General features: G+C 54.2%; 1 protein-coding gene and 1 non-coding gene across 2 annotated transcripts; both read left to right on the top strand.

Moving 5' to 3' along the window:
• The first annotated feature begins 7,888 nt into the window (after positions 1-7,888).
• Positions 7,889-14,077, top strand: AQP2 (aquaporin 2). Its single transcript, XM_075552978.1, has 4 exons — positions 7,889-8,248; positions 11,155-11,319; positions 12,094-12,174; positions 13,868-14,077. The coding sequence occupies exons 1-4, from the start codon at positions 7,889-7,891 to the stop codon at positions 14,075-14,077; spliced, it is 816 nt and encodes a 271-aa protein (XP_075409093.1).
• On the top strand, positions 12,447-12,553 carry LOC142452022 (U6 spliceosomal RNA). Its single transcript, XR_012785088.1, has one exon. It is a non-coding gene; the product is annotated as a U6 spliceosomal RNA (small nuclear RNA).
• Positions 14,078-17,248: the final 3,171 nt, after the last annotated feature.

Raw genomic sequence — 17,248 nt, 5'->3', positions numbered from 1 at the left:
GGAGGGAGGGCCAGCCTTGTCCTAGGGGCCCTAGAGAGAGGAGGGAGGTCCCTTGTCCCTCCTAGAGAGAGGAGGGAGGTCCCTTGTCCCTCCTAGAGAGAGGAGGGAGGTCGGGTAAGATCCATCTCTTCTATGTGCAGGCATCGGCCCATGAGCAGGAGGGAGACCAGCAACCTTCCTCACCTCCACCTGGCCATCAGCCTATCGGGACCACCTGGCCCTCTGGTTGGTGTTTGGCGGTGAGAGCCTAAATGTCAGCATCAGGCAGAACGGTTTCCACAGCTGTCTCTTCCACTTATTGGCCTTGTAATATGGAGTGAGGCGGATAACCTCTTGGTGCCTCAGTTTCCTCATTAATAAGACCCCATGACCCCAAAAGTCACCGTGAACTTGCAGTTTGGAATCCAATGAGCCTGCAGCACTCTGAGCTTACCCTTGGCTTGCTGCTTAGTGCATAGAAATGCAGACTGCCCGGTTAGGTGTGAGGTTCAGATAAACATGGAACTATTTTTAATAGAAGTATGCTCCATGAAATACTTGGGGGGCACACTTATGCTGATATATAGTTGTTGTTGAACTGAAATTCAAATGTAACTGGGTATCCTTCATTTTATCTGGCAGCTCTACATAGAAATCAAATGGCAGAATTCCCTGTCCCAGAGCCTGCAGGAGCTGATGGCCTCTGATGCTTCCGTGGCTTCCTGAAGGTCTCAGGCCCACTCCCATCAGCTTGCTGCCAGGGGCCATGGACCTCAAGCTGCCCAGCTTCGCCCACTGTGGACCTACCCTGTTCCTTCTCCCTCATCCCCACAGCACCAGCCATGCAGGCAGTGGGGTGTGTGACCCACTTTTTCTAACCTCTGTGGAGAAGGGGAGGGTATCCCCACTTGGTGTGGGATGCACCCTTTGCCTCCGCTGTCAGCACGGGTTCTGGACTTCAGGCACCGGGCTCGCCCCATATCTGGCCTGGGCTCCCTAGAAATGCTCTCATCCCTCTCTCCTTTCCCAGGATCCCAGCCCCCTAAGTCACAGAGACCCTGTGTTTGTATCATTCAGAGACCTAGAGCTCTCTGTCTCACTCTCCGCCCATCTTGGTTATTTCCAAGGTGATGCAGGGATGCCCCTTCATGGTCAAAAGAGGCTCCCCGAAGCCAGGCAGCAGGGGTGCCAATTTTGCTTCCCCACCTCATGGCCGTGTGACTTCAGGAAAGGCACTGAGTTGCTGTCTGCCGCAAACTCCTCCTCTCCAAAAGATGGATGAGAGGGACACAAAAGGACAGACAGCGTCTGATTCCACATCCACGGAGCGTCCAGAGTAGCCAGACTCACACAGACCAAAGTTCACAAGGGAGAGGGAGGAGGACATCGGAAGCTATTAATGCAGGGATACCAAAAAAAAAACCCTGCCACCAAGGTCATTCTAACTCATGGGGACCCTGAAGGGCTGAAACCTGAGGGTTTCTGAGATTGTGACCCTTCACAGGAGCAGAGAGCCTCATCACCCTCCCTTAGAGCAGCTGGTGAGTTTTGAACTGCCAGCCTTATCTGTTAGCAGTCCAACACTTTACCTACGCTTCCAGTTTCTGTTTGGGGTAGTGGAAAAACTTTTGAAAGTAGGAAGTAGTGCTCCAGCTGCCACCCCTCACTCCTTCCCACCAAAAAAACCCTCATTGCCTTCAAGTTAATTCCAGCTCATAGCAGCCCTGTAGAACAGGGCAGAACTGCCCCTGTGGGTCTCCAAGACTAACTCTTTACAGAAGTGGAAAGCCTCTTTTAAAAAAAAAATCTATCTATATAAGATAAGCAGATAAACAATCCTGAGGAGAAAACAATGGGACTAGTGGTTCTTGGGGAGGCAGGGAGGGGGGAATGGAAGAAGAGGAGGTGGGGGAAATGAAGAGGGAAGTCAACAAACCCAGGGACAGGAAGCAACAAGTGATCTAAGATAGAGGCATGGAGGGCGTAGAATGCCTAGTGGGGTTTGATCAATTACTGAAAGTCAAATGAAAGTCAGACATGATAGTGAGACAGGAGGAAAGTATAAGGAAATAGAGGAAATTCTTAGGAAGCAAAAGACATTTATAGAGTTATAAATGCAGGTATGTACATATGTAAATATATCAATATATGATGATAGGGATATCGGTCTATGTACATATATTTATATGTTAAATATTAAAGTAGCAGATGAACATTGGGCCTCTACTCAAGTACTCCCTCAATGCAAGAACATTTTGTTCTAGTAACCTGGCATTGCATGATGTTCACCTTAGCAACACGATCGCTGAAGACAAATGGGTACATAAGGAAATGTGGTGAAGAAAGCTGATGGTGCCTGGCTACCAAAAGATATAGTGTCAAGGGTCTTAAAAGCTTGACATTAAACATGCAGCCTATCAAGCATCAAGGAACAAAAAATCATATCATTTTAAATGTGTGAGTGCAGAGTGGAAACTCAAAGTCCATCAGTAATGGGTGAGTGCAGAGTGGAGACTCAAAACCCATCGGCAGCCAACTGGACACCCCCTTACTGAAGGGTTGTGGGGAAGAGATGAGCCAGTCAGTGTGCAGGATAGCAATGAAGAAACATAACTTTCCTCTAGTTCTTAAATACTTCCTCCCCCCCCCGCCCCCCCCCCACTCTCATGATCCCAATTCTACCTTACAAATCTGGCTAGACCAGAGGATGTACATTGGTACAGATCAGAGCTGGAAACACAGGGAATCCAGGATAGATGACTCCTCCAGGACCATTGGTGAGAGTGGCGATGCCTGGAGGGTGGAGAGAACGTGGGATAGAAAGGGGGAACTGATTACAAGAATCTACGTATAGCCTCCTCCCTGGGGGATGGACAACAGAGAAGAGGGCAGGGGGGAGACATCGGACAGTGTAACATATGACAAAATAATAACAATTTATGAATTATGAAGGGTTCATGAGGTAGGGGGGAGTGGGGTGGGAGGGGGGAAATGAGCAGCTGATATTAAGGGCTCAAGTGGAAGGCAAATGTTTTGAGAATGATGATGGCAACAAATGTACATATGCGCTTGACACAGTGGATGGTTGTGTGGTTAGTGATAAGAATTGCATGAGCCCCCAATAAAATGATTTTTAAAAAACAAGCAGCCATCTAGCAAGGAAGCAATAAAGCCCACATGGAAGAAGCACACCAGCCTGTGTAATCATGAGGTGTCGATGGGATTGGGCATCAGAAGACCCAAAACAGACAACTATATCAATGTGAATGTGATATAAGTGGAGACCCAAAGCCCATCTGTAGACAACTGGACATCCCCTCACAGAAGGGTCACAAGGAAGAGAGGAGCCAGTCAGGGTGCAGTACAGCACCAACGAAACACACAACTTTCCTCTAGTTCTTTAATGCTTCCTCCCCCCCCCCCCCCCCACTATCATGACCCCAGTTCTACCTTACAAATCTGGCTAGACCAGAGCATGTACACTGGTACAGATAAGAGCTCGAAACATAGGGAATCCAGGACAGATAAACCCCTGAGGACCAATAATAAGAGTAGCCATACCAAGCAGGGAAGGGGAAGGTGTGGGGAGAAAGGAGGAACTGATCACAATGATCTACATCTAACTCCCTCCCAGGGGAATGGACAACAGAAAAGTGGATGAAGGGAGACAGAGGTTAGTGTAAGACATGAAAAAAAAAAAGTATAACTTATCAAGGGTTCGTGAGGGAGGGCAGTGGAGGGAGGGGGGAAATGAGCTGATACCATGGGCTCAGGTAGAAAGAAAATGTTTTGAAAATGATGATGGCAACAAATGTACAAATGTGCTTGACACAATGGATGATTAAAACAAACAAAAAAAATCTCTCAACACACGCAATCCAGGACAGATAAGCCCCTCAGGAACAATAATTGAAGTATCAATACGATGAGGGTAGGGGAAGATGCCCCACCCCCTGTCAATGATGAGCAACAGAAACATGGGTGAAGGGAGACGGCAAACGGTGTAAGACATGAAAATAATAATAATTTATAATTTATCAAGGGCTTACCGGGGGGAAGAGATGAAATAAAAGAGCTGATACCAAGGACTCAAGTAGAAAGAAAATGGTTTGAAAAAGATGATGGCAACATAAGTACAAATATGCTTGCCACATGGATGTATGGATTGTTATAAGAGTCCGCAATAAAAATAAATAAATAAATTTTCTTTTTTAAGAGCCCACAATAAAATGATTTATAAAAAAAAGGTAGAAAGCCTCATCTTCCTCTCTGGGTGTGGCTGGTGGTTTCTAACTGCTGATCTTGCAGTTCACAGCCCAACACTGTGGCAGTTAAATAATCTCCTGTCAACTTTCGAAGGTTGGAGCCTAGCTTGTCAATCAATTCACAACTTGATGGCCTCATTTGGAGGTGCAACAGAGATAAATAGCTCACTGGAGGCCAGATACACTCACTCCCTGCGAGACATTCTTGTTGACAAGCCACATGGAGCTATGCTGATGGCAGCCAGAGCCCTGGAGTTGGAGGAGCCACGTGGAGACCTGTACCAGCACTAAGATGCTTCCACTGCCACTGGATCCACAAGACTTTCCACCCACTGCCCTGTGATCTTCCTGCACTTGGCATCATTGCATGTGCTGCGTGAATCTAAAGAAGAACGTATGGACTAGTTAGTATCAGTCATAGGGGCTAATATCAGACTTATGGACTTGATCTGGGCTTATTAGTCTCCCTGGATTTATTTCTCTAGTCTACCTGGACTAACGCACCCATCGTGTCTCTGGGGCTCCCTTAGGTAGTTCATGTCTCTTCCCTGCCGATGGATGGTGGTTAAGGCTTGAGCTCCGCTGGAGGCTGGGTCAGGCGAGTCCCGTGCCGCCGCCTCCCTACACTGGTCTGGCTGGTGCAATTGCTGTCGAGACTGTCATCTCAAAGGTTACAGTGTGGTTTGGCCTTTAAACACAGTTCTTGTGTACACAGAGAGGCCGGGAAACAGAAGTGCCCAGCAAGAAGTCCACCTTCCTGAAACAAAATGGTTCCTGGAAAAGAGCATCCAAGTGTGTATAGCGCCCGGGGAAGGAAAGGCCCCCTACGTACATGAAACTGTGCGAGATATTATGCCTGAGAAAAGGGCCAGACGATGGCCGGCCAGGTGTGGAGCAAGAAAACGCCCACCATGAGGTGGACAGAATGCCGAGCGGGGCCTTGGGAAGACTCTGGAAACAAGAGGGAACCCTCTTTTAAGAAATCACCGAAGGCTCTGATGGCCCGGCGGGTGACCTTGTGTAGCAAAACATTCGTTCGAAAGCACTGAGCGTCCGAATCAAACAGGGATTTGGGAAAGCCGGGCTCAGGAAGCCAAGAACTTTTAGGACTATAGTAGCCTCGTTGTTTTGCCTGGTTTTTGTTTCCTTTGTCGTGCATGCACTAGAGTGATTTTGATTCTAGAAACTGATAACTAAATCTAAAAAATAAAATTATCTCAGTAATAAAGTGTGCAGTGGTGAGAAGACGTTTTGCCTGATTCTAGCCGGCAGGGCGGCTAGAGCTGCGGTGATCGTAGCGGGCGGAGCTCTGCAGACACCTGGAAACGGCAGCGACAGCCAGCAGCCCGTGACAGAGACACCGGCTTTCACCTTTCTCTCAAAGGGAAGTCGAGTGGTCGTGGCTGGGGTCCTTGTCGTGGCCAGAGTCCTGGCAGCCACTGGGTGGCTGGGTGAGCCAGCAATCGCACGCTCTCAGGAACTCACTTTCTGTCTGTAAAATGAGCCCCGCAGACTGCCTGATCTCTAAGTCCCACTGTTTTCTGAATCCGATGGCTGCATGATGGAGTGAACACACACACACGCTCGAGGGTAGGGACCGAGGGGGCTCCGAAGAAGAGCTGTGATGTCGTGGCTGGGTTGAGTGTGGGTAAGATCTCCCCACCTGACTGGACTAGCGTTGCGCTGCCCTGGTGGCTGTGTGGGTTATATGTCTGGCTGCTAACTGCAAGGTCAGCAGTTCAAAAGAACCAGCTGCTCCAAGGGAGGAAAACAAGGCTTTCTACTCCTGTCAACAGTAAAACAAGCAAATGAAACCCACAGCCACCAAGTCAATTCTGACTCAAGGTGACCTGAAAGGGCAAGGCAGAACTGCCCCTGGGTGGCTTCAAACTGCTGACCTCCCAGTTAGCAGCCCAATGCACATCCCTGCTGTAAACAGGTACAGTCTCGGAAACACACGGGGAAAGTTCTACCCTCGCCTATAGAGCCTATATGAGTTGGAATCGGCTTGATGGCAGCGAGTTTTTTGAGTTTAGATCCGGAGAAGTTTTGCTCAGGATCTAGGGTCGGTGAGCTGCTTTTTAGGTTGTCAATGCCTTCGTCAGAGAGAGACCAGGAGAGGGATGTGACGTCCAAGGAGTACGCAGCCGACCGGCGGGGCATTTGGAAGCCATTGTCTTGACTTCAGCTCATCTGAGGCCTGCTGTGAATGCTTCTGCCCCACTCTACTGGGAGGCTCAGGCCGGAACTTTGTCCTCCCTGAATCTGTTTCCCCTGATGAGACATCACGAGAGGGGACTGGACACGCGCAGATCTCTGCTGCCGGGACGGTGGCATGCCCAGGGACCTGCTAGACAGGAGACATAGAAAAGGGTTCAGAATCCATGCCTCCAGACCCAGTCTATGCCCACCTACTTTGGGGTCCCTGGGAGAGAGACACAGGAGACATTTCTCCAGTAGCGGGGCTGGTGGGGTTCGGGACAAGCTGGGAAATAGCACTGGGAACTCCCAGACCCCAGCTTCTCCTGGCGTCCAACCAGCCTGAGGCTGAGTGGAGTGGGCACTCAGTCCAGGAGGTCATTTATCAGGTACTTCGGCCTTCTGAAGCCTTCACGGCTCACTGCCCAGAGACATGACCTGGTGGCTCTGCTCTCGGTGGGGGTCCTCCTCGGCCTACACAGCCTTACTACCAATACCGAGGCTCGCGTGGGCCAGGGGCTGCCCTCAGCACTCACATTTCAGTTAACCTTGACCCCGCTCCCAAGAGGTGTGTTTCGAAATGATCAGTCCTTTGTTACGGGCAAGGGCAAGAAGGAGTAAAGACCAGAGCTGGCCTAGACTGAAGCGGGACTAGAGGCCAACCGCAGCTTGACTCCTCCATCCCCCAGGTCCAAGGTCCCTGGGACCATCGAAGCCATGCCCTTGCCTCCAGGCTATGGGAGCTGCCACTTGGCCATGGTTCCAGGGAGGAGGTAAATCGAGCTTAATGGCTTATGGGTGATTAACTGCAAGAAAACAAGCCCAGAAAAAGACACAACATCCCTTTATGGCCCAGAAAGTCTGTTACAACCAAGCAGTTGTTTTCCATCCCCACCAAAAGGAAGAGCCGGAGGTCAGCCAGCAGGAAGACGCCCCAGCCATCCGAAGGAAGGTTCTTGCTTGCACATGCGTCAGCATCCTTTGGGGGGGAGGTTTTGGCACTGCCATGGCCAACAAAGAGAGGGGCTTGGGCACCACCCCTCCAGGGGTTCTCATTCCCAGAACTAATGGGGGCCATGGTGGGGGAAGGGAGAGGCCACGGGGCAGCAGCCAGGGGTCGCTGAGGGAACAAACACGGAAAACCTGGGACGTCAATCCTTATCTGTAGCTCACTAATGGGGAACATTAGTCAGCTGTGAAGGCCTAGATGGGGTGATAGGCATGTAGGGTGGGCTGGCCGCAGGGGGGAGGTGGCAGTCTTTGGAGAGAGGGGCAGGTACTGACCTCAGCTCCACCTCCACCCCACGTGCCCACATGCAGGCTAGAAGGACCCTATAAAGTCATGTAGCTGGGCCTCCTCAGAGACCCTGAGAGAGAGAGCCAGAGGGCACGGGTTTCCTGCTGCCAAGAGGGCTAGGGGCCCTCTCCTCCCAAGGGGCCACAGCATGTGGGAGCTCAGGTCCATTGCCTTCTCCAGGGCCGTGTTCTCCGAGTTCCTGGCCACCCTCCTCTTCGTCTTCTTTGGCCTGGGCTCAGCCCTCAACTGGCCGCAGGCCCTGCCCTCAGTGCTGCAGATCGCCCTGGCTTTCGGCCTGGCCATCGGCACCCTGGTGCAGACTCTGGGCCACATCAGCGGGGCCCACATCAACCCTGCGGTGACCGTGGCCTGCCTGGTGGGCTGCCATGTCTCCTTTCTCCGCGCCACCTTCTACGTGGCTGCCCAGCTGCTGGGGGCTGTGGCTGGGGCTGCCATCCTCCATGAGCTCACGCCACCGGACATCCGAGGGGACCTGGCTGTCAATGCGGTGAGTAGCCAAAAGGTCAATGCTCCCACCTGTAGGTGGAGCCTGGGGTCTTCCTTGTAAGTCTCCGGATGGCGGGATGGCATGATGGCTGGGGCAGGCCAAAGGGTAAGGGTCTGTGAGGGAGAGGGAGGGAAGTTGCAGTCAGAAACATGGTGTAGCAGAGGCGGCACGGTAAGGGGCCTGCAGACCTGCTGGTCGCCCTGGCCTGAGCCTGATGGATGAGCAGGTCTCAGTGATTCCCATGCTCCAGAGAGGGCTCGGCTCCCGCTCACCCAGGGGCCGAGTCCTGGCACAGATGTGCTTTGGGGCTAGGAGAGTCCTGAGGGTACTGGTCAGGGTGGGCTTGGTGAAAAAGAGACACACAGTTCCTCAGCATTCACCACGTGCTGGGTGCCAACAGAGGTGCCCCTCACAAGCCATGCACAGACCCTCACCACAGCCCTGCGAGGTTGGCATGAGAAGACCATCATCTCTCGAGGAGGTCAAAACCCAGGCTCAGAAGGGGCGCATCAGAGACAGCTCTCAAGCCCAGGCTCCACTGCCAAACCCACCCCTTCCTGCCTGACCGCTGTCCTGCCCAGGGCCATCTTCAAGGTCTCATTGTGCTAACAAGGAAACTGAGGCTCACAGAGGGGGCGTGGTGGGCTAACCGACCCATCATTTGTCAGGGCCAGAGAACAGGCAGGCACCCAGGGGAAAGGGGCTGGTGAGAGTCTCTCCAGACCCTGGGGAAGATCCCTTGGCTGGTGAGCTAAATGGTGATTACATGGGAGAGTGGCTAATTAGGCCACTTTGGGAGGGGTGAGGGTGCTGGACACCTCCTTCTTCACCCCCTCCTTCTTCCACCTCCTCGCTGCCTGGGCCCGGTCTGGGACTCTGAGCCACATGGGTGGGAAGAGGGGAGGGTCTGTACCTTCCGTACCACCACTCCCTGTGCTAGGGTCACGGGCAGTGTGCCCACTTCCTAGCCTGCTCCTTCCCAGGGACACTGGCTGCGGAAGAGCTCTGGCATCTCTCTAGAGTGTGTTCAACAAAGGGGAGGCCTTCGTGGTCTCAGCGCCATTCCCTCCTTTACACAGTGGCCCTTCCGCAGGCAAGGGACAGAGGTCTTCCCATTGGGGACTTCACTCTTCTTCCAAAAGAGAACATGAGGCTGGGGGCCCGGAGTTGGGAGAGGCTAGAGTGGCCAAAGGGGTGCACAGACACAAGAGTTAGTTCCACTGTAGCAAGGAGAGGCCCAGTTAGACTGTACGAGGAACTTACCAAAAAAAGGTCAAAGCAAGTCTCAGGATGCAACACTGGAGGTGCTCTGTCTCTGGGGCTCGAAGAGGCCAGGGGATTCACCAAGCCTGCTCTTCCCTCATTCCACAGGGGTCCTCTGGGGGGAAGGCCCCTAAGCTGTTTCTCAGCATTGACCTTGTGGAGGAAGGGAAGAGACCTCTGCCTGACTGGAATAGGACAGAGGCAGGTTACCTTGCCCTTAGCCTTGGGATGACCTCCAAGGTTGTCCCGGTGTCCTCTGGAGACACTGAGAAGCCAGCCTGTCCTCTGGAAGAGTCACCTCTGTGCCCAGGTGGATGTTAACTGGGTCCCAGGTCCCGAACCAAACCCCAGGGTGGTGTGGCACCAAGCCTCTGTCCACCCGGCTCCCGGAGCACTATCAAAGGGCCGGCCTCTCCCTGCCCTTGTCTTCAGTCTGCACAGGCCCCTCCGGAACCCTTGTGGTTTGTTTTGTGTTTTGCCTTTTTTATTCTTTGTCTCCTAATCCCCATTTTGCAGAGGGAGAAGCTGAGGCTGTAAATCAAAGTCTCGCAGTGGAAATCTCCAAAGAGTCTGCCTCCAGAGTTCCTCCCACTGCCCCCCACCGCCACCCCGCTTTACTCCCCTCTACCCCCACCCCCCTCGGCTGGCTCCGGGATGACAGGAGAGAGAGCGTTAAGTCAGACCCTGGAGACTCTAGCTCAACAACTAACACCCAGGGTTGGGATGCAAAGCTGAGGAGGTGTGTGGGTTGTCATAGCTCCGCCCAGAGTGCTGCCCAGCCCCAGAGCACAGGGTGCAGGGCCAGCGCTGGGCAAGGTCCAGTTATGAAACTGCCTCTCTGGCTGTTCTCAGGTTCCCTCCTCAACCAAGGCAAGGAGACCATGGGGGCGGCGCATGGCAGTACAGGGCTCCCTTGCCCCCACCCTTCTCCACAGGACAGGAAGGGAGCAAACCCACCTTGCGAAACGGGCAACACCGTGGGGACCAAGCACAGCTGAGAAGAAAGCTGTTTTGGGAACTCACGGTGGGAAGCAGGGCCACCCCCCCCCCCCGTACCCCAGGCCTCAGTGGCCAGTTTCTAGACGCTGTCCCTGTTCCTTTGGCTCAGAGAGACTCCCATCTTCTCATGACACCGGTATCTTACGACCTAGCCAGAGAGGAAGTGCTTCCTGTTGCCTGATGGAAAGCCTTCCTCCCCAGCACCCACTGTCATGGAAGCCTCCTCCTTTCTTGTTCTTCAACATCCTTTTTGTAACTTTTTTTCAACAGAGAAAACAACACACTCCTGTGGGTTGGGGGTGTGGGGAGCAGGGCTGGGGGCTGGGGCAGAGGGTGGGGTACAACAACAGCACCTGGGTGGGCAGGCCTGCCAAGGTCACTGGACCCGCTGCGCCCCTCGGAGGGAGGGCTACTGGCCGAGGCTCGGCCCAGCCCCCAAATCTCATGGGCCCTGGAGTCCAGTTTCTTCCCGCAACCTGGAGGACCCTGGGCCGCTCGGGACTCTATCCCCCAGAAGAAGGCTTCAGGAGTTGGGTGCGGGGCAGGCAGGCGGGGAGGAGGCTAGGTGCTGGAGGGCAGGAGAGCTGAGCCAGTGGGGAGCACCATGTGTTCAACGCTCCCGGCCACTCCCTGTCTGCCCCCAGCTCAGCAACAACACAACGGCTGGCCAGGCTGTGACCGTGGAGCTCTTCCTGACCCTGCAGTTGGTGCTCTGCATCTTCGCCTCCACCGATGACCGCCGCGGAGACAACCTGGGCACGCCCGCCCTCTCCATTGGCTTCTCTGTGGCCCTGGGTCACCTCCTTGGGGTAGGTCATGCCTCGCCCTGCTTCCAGCACAGGTACAGAGACCACTGTAGAGACAGGCCCAAAGACCCTCTGAGGGACAGTTATTCAGAACTCCCAAGGGAGACACAGGGACACACCCTCAAGGGCCTGAAACCCAGGACCAATGGACAGGATCCCTCCAGCTTCGGGACACCACGGAACACCCACCCACCCACCCCTAACAGCCTTCTGGAGGGTTGACAAGACTGCGCATCTTTCAGGGAGCAGAGGGCCTCCGCTTTGCTCTGTCTCCCAGGGACTGGCTTGTTCATTTGAACCTCGGGCCTTGGGACTAGCCCTCCAGTGCTTAACCAACAGTGCCACCAGGGTCCCTTCAAAAAATTAAAAAAAGAAACTCAACAAGTCCACTGCCATCAAACGCTTCCAGCTCATAACACCCCTGCAGGACAGGGTCCTGCTGCCCTAGGCACTTCTGAGATGGTCCCTCTTCACTGCAGCAGGAAGCCAGCCTCCTCTCCCTCCCTCAGAGCTGGCTGATGGATCCCAGCTGCTGACCTTGTGGTTCATAGCCCGAGGTGTTACCACTAGGCCACCACACGCCGTTCCTCCAGGCGAAGGCAGAGCCCTGTAGCTACAGCAGGGCCTTAGTTGTCCACGGCATCGATTCCCCTCAGTTGGTCTCATCTCCAACACTTAAGGCGATTTCACTCAAACACTGGAAAGGGGGACAAGGACTCCCTGCCCTGTCCTCACCTCTCTTCTCTCCCTAACCACCCCCCCACCCCTCCTTTGTAGATCCACTACACTGGCTGCTCCATGAATCCTGCCCGCTCCCTGGCTCCTGCTGTTGTCACCGGCAAGTTTGATGACCACTGGGTAATGGCAGAAATTCCCCCTCCCCAGAAATCCGTCTCAGAGGGAAAGAGGACAGGGATGGTGGGAGGCTCAGCAGTTGTGCCCTGAACCGTTCCCCATCCACCAGCGGCCCTGTGGAGCCTTAGGCTCCACCTCCCAAGCCTGACACCAGAGACTCCGTCTCCACATCTGTAAAATGGGCACCATACCCGTTTTTACCACTAGGAAGGTGGGGTGAGAGGACCCATGTACACCAGGTGCCAGGACCTTTGAACTAAAGAGATTTATTATTTGTGCTCGCTTCGGCAGCACATATACTAAAATTGGAACGATACAGAGAAGATTAGCATGGCCCCTGCGCAAGGATGACACGCAAATTCGTGAAGCGTTCCATATTTAAAAAAAAAAAAAGAGATTTATTATTTATAATAGCTAGCAGTTAGATTTTTAAAAAATATTATTTAACTCTCATCTAGATCTAAGTTATGTGTGAGCTCTTTAAGTGTTTTTGTTAACAATTACTCAATCTTCATAACAGCCTTCAAACGCTCACTGCTTCCAAGTGGATTCTAACTCACAGCGACCCTGTAGGACAGAGTAGACCTGCCTCTGTGGATTTCTGAGACTGTAACTCTTCTGGGAGTAGAAAGCCCGTCTGTGGTTAGAAGCCCCATTAGGAAATAGGGCTGATCCCAATGCAAAGAAACGGAGGCACAGGGAGAGTGAAACCTTGCCTGTGTTCACAAGCAAATGGTGCATCAGGATTCGTTCATAGTTCACGTCTTCCCCAACAGCTCCAGCGTTGCCTTTAAAAACTAAAACCAAACTCACTGCCATCCAGTAGGACAGGGTAGAACTGCCCCTGTGGGGTTCCCAGATTCTATGGGAGTCAAAAGCCTCATCGTTCTCCCTCAGAACTGCTAGGGGTTTCAAACTGCTGACCATGCCGTTAGCATTCCAAAGCTAACCCGCTACGCCACCAGAGTTCCCTCAGTATTGCCACTACTAGCTACCAAACCAGCTGCCACCATGCCAGCTCTTCCTCTGGGCCATCCCACAGGTGTCAGCAGAACTGAGCTCCCAAGTTTTCTGTGACGGAGACTTCTGTTTTTAACAATAGATTGCTAGGCATTTCTTTGGACCATTCTGGGTGGAAAGAATCCTGATGGCAGCTGAGCTCATTAGATATTTGTTTAAAGATTACAGCCTGGGAACCCTACAGGGGAGCCTTGGCTGGTGACATGGTGGTTTCCAGTTACACTGTGATCGGCAAGGTTGGCAGTTCGAAACCACCAGCTGCTCTTCAGGAGAAAGAGGAGGCTCTCCACTCCCAGCAGTTACAGTGTTGGAAACCCAGGGGGGCGGTTCTATGCTGTCCTATAGGGCGTCTATTCAATGGCAGTGACTTTGAGGACGTCTATGGGGCACTGTTCTGGAGGGGTCACTAGGAGTTGGAATTGACCCACACACGGTGAGCCGTTCCACCAGCCGGGACCCCACCACTGTGGACCTGATTCTGTGTTTCAGGACAGTCCCTTAATTGCGTGTGAGCGCCCCCACTCCTTCCCGACGCCAGGGTGCCCATTAGTGGGGAGAGGAGAATGACCTTTGCAGGCTTGGAGGGTGCAGTGCCCACGTGTCCCCCGCCGGGCACACCCGCAGGAGCCGCCACGTGCCTCCGTCCAGCCGCCCTCTCCTATCGCCCCCCCCCCAGGTCTTCTGGATCGGACCCCTGGTCGGCGCCATCCTGGGCTCCCTCCTCTACAACTACGTCCTGTTCCCCAACTCCAAGAGCCTGTCGGAGCGCCTGGCCGTGCTGAAGGGGCTGGAGCCCGACACCGACTGGGAGGAGCGCGAGGTGCGGCGGCGGCAGTCGGTGGAGCTGCACTCGCCGCAGAGCTTGCCCCGCGGCAGCAAGGCCTGAGCGCCCACCGGCCGGCCGGCCACCCAGGCGCTGAGGACCCGTGGGGTCCGGGACGAAAGGTCACCCCACGCCCCCCGTGCCCTTCCTCTCCCCCAGGTCCGGAGTCGTCCCCAGTAGCGAGTGCAGCTGCTCCGGACCGAACAGCTGGCTAGTGAGCAGGGTGGGCAGGAAGCTCCCGAGACTATAAGTGGTGAGGGGCGGGCCCTAGGGCGCCTGGGAACTAGTTGGTGAGGGGAGGCGTGTGTGTGTGTGTGTGTGTGTGTGTGTGTGTTGCTTTGCAAGGGCTGCCTCAGGCCCATTGTCCGGCCTGGGCTCAGGTTCTGCTAGTGTTCATGTGTGTACTTGCTAGCCCCACGAGCAGGGTTGTGTCTGCCCCTGAGCTTGAGCAGGTATGGCTCCGGTGGTGTACCTGTGCCAGGCTGGCTGTCTCTCCCACCCAGCTATGGGCCCGATGACCCCTCTTTTCCCCCACCTGCAATAAAAGCAAACCACAGTGGGCAATCCAAGAGTCCTTGCTGCCTGCCAGCCCTGAAGAAGTGCTTCAAGGAAGTGCCCCCAGGATAAGGGATGGGTCTGAAGGCTCTGGTCTCCAATCCCTACCCTGGCTCTCTTGAAAAGCCACACCCTCACCACCTGCCTAAACTGCAGTCCTGGGCCCCAAGACTTGCCAGGATTCATTGCTGGAGCTGCCAAGCAGAGAGCAGCTTCCCCACAGTGACCTCTACAGAGTGGAGGGGTGGGTGGCCCTGAAAAGACCTCTCCCCAGGAGGAGGCCAGCCTGTGTACAGATCTGTACACTCGTGTGTGTGTGTGTGTGTGTGTGTGTGTGTGTGTGTGTGTGTACTAGAGACCCCCATCCCCAGGGTCCCCCCTCAGACCTGAGATTAGCCTGTATTGCTGCGGCAGGAAGAACAAAGGACCTTTGTAGGCCCCTGGCCTTTGTCTCGAGAGTGGGGGAGATTTGCAACTAGACACTTCTTGAAAGGAAACACTCATTTCGCAAGTGAACCCTCTCGCCCAGCGCACACCTACAGCCAAGTGGGCAAGGCACTTGGCATGCAGCCACGGGCACCAGGCAACACCCCTCCAGCACCTGCCACATGGCTGCCCCCTCCGTAGGAAAGAGTCCTCCCCTCAGGAATCTGTTACCCTTCCTTCTCCCCACCCCAGCGCCTGCCACCCCAGCTCTGACCCCTGGGACAGTTGCGTTGCAGAGAGCGGCCCGAACCCCCCAGGCCTAAGCCACATACAAGAGAAGGGAAACCACTTGTGCACACAGAGCCAGGTCCGTGGTGGCAGGCTTCTAAACTCCCAGGCCCCTGCAGTGGTTCTCAGCTGAGATTAGTGACTCAATGCATGTAAAAGTTCCTGTGGAGGCTGTAATTCCTAATGCCATTATCATTATCCATTATTAGGATCGTTTTCATTATGTCTGCTTCCTGGGAGGGTAGCCACAGAAGGGCCTGACCCTCGGCCTCCTGTGCCCAGGCTGGTGGACAGTGGAGGAGAGCCCTGAGAGCCCAAGGCTCCGGCAGAAGGGGACCTGTTTTGGAAGGGACCCACCTCATCCAGCCTCTTGATCTCTCCTGACCCTATGCTCATGCTGGTTCTTTTCCTACCCACTGCCCCAGCCCTCCCTCTTGGGCCTGCTGCACAACTAACCTGAGGTCAGACCTTGAATTCTCACCTCCCTACTTTCCAGGCTTCTGCCTGTGTCTGTCTCATGGGCAGTGCAGCAAAGCCTGCCTGGGCACCTGAGCTGTAGCAGGACTCAGGCCTTCAGTCACTGTCTCCTTCCAGAGATGGGCCCTGTTTGAGCAGCATCTTTGTCATCTCCTCCAGAGCCCCACTGTCCCCAGCCCTTCCTTCCATGCCCTCCCCTGTTTTCCTTGACCAACATGGTTTCCTTCAGAGAAACAGAAGAGCTTCGCTGGGCCATGGGTACTACATAGATGGCCCCCTAAACCCACTACTGGTGACATCGCCTGGCCCCACTGCAGAGCGAAGAGTTGAGCCAGAGGCCAAGGTGACCTTCGGGACTAGGCTCCTGGTAACCCAGAGTTTTGCTCTAGAAGTTCAAAGGCAGCAACCTCCTCCCTATCCCACTTCCTCCCAGCAAATCCCTCTGGAAAGTGACAGAATCTGCTCCACTTCCTGGATTTTACAGAGATCCAGAGGTCCCAAACCGTGAAACCCACTCCACTACCATCAACGCCCATTCCAACTCCTCAGAGTGGACCCATGGATCGCTATGAGAGCAGCACTGCTTCCTGGGGCTTTCTTGGCTGTAATCTTGGTGGAGGCAGTGCACGGGCCTTTCCTTCATGGCGCCACGGGTTGACTTGGAGCTACTAACTTTCCATCAGGAGCACAATGTGCTATTCCACCTAGAGACCTATCCGAGGTCAGGGCAAGATGCCGTCTGGTGGGAGTGGAGAACTGGCACCCCCTGAGCGTCTCCTGGGCACCAGCCTCCCTGGTGGGTGCTCTGTACGCATGAGCTCATTTAACCCTAAACCTATGAGCAGGCTAGGGAAGGACTGCGGCGCCCAGCCCAGCAGGGCTTCACTATTCCCCACACCCTCCCTATCCTCTCCTGGGACGATCCCCCACCCTGCCAGATAGGCAGAGCAAACAGTCTTCTTCCATTTTATAGATCACAAAACTGAGGCTAAGGATCTGGCTGAAGGCCATCCATACAGCTAACACAGAGTGGAACCGAGATTTGAACACAGGCCCTTTTGTTTTAAAAAAAAAAAAATCTCATGATCGCTCCGAAGTCAAGGGGCACTGGGTCTGAGGAAAGTCCTAGGCTCCTCCTGGGAGTTTCTAGGAAAACCAGAGCACCCAACGGGGTCCTCCCAGCCTAGGCCACTGTCTTGTCCTGGGCACAGAACTCAGAGGGGAGGGGCAGCGGCAGGGTCAAGAGAAAATGACAAAAAGGCAAGCCCAGGGCTGGTTTCTGCCTTTGAAGAACTCACCAGACAGAGACAGGGCAGCATGAGAGGCCAGTGGACAGACCTCCAGGTTCCCAACCTGCAGAGAAAGAAGGTTCTCAGGTGAGGGCAGGGGCTGGCTGACCACGAGGCCCATCGCCTTTTCTTCCTGTTTTGTCCCGAACGACTTCGCATCAGCGCTTGCTGCTCTGATGTGGTTCTGTACCTTCAAGAT

This window comes from Tenrec ecaudatus, chromosome 6 (genome assembly GCF_050624435.1).
Source record: "Tenrec ecaudatus isolate mTenEca1 chromosome 6, mTenEca1.hap1, whole genome shotgun sequence".
NCBI lineage: Eukaryota > Metazoa > Chordata > Mammalia > Afrosoricida > Tenrecidae > Tenrec > Tenrec ecaudatus.
This window is presented reverse-complemented; position numbering and strand designations above follow the sequence as displayed.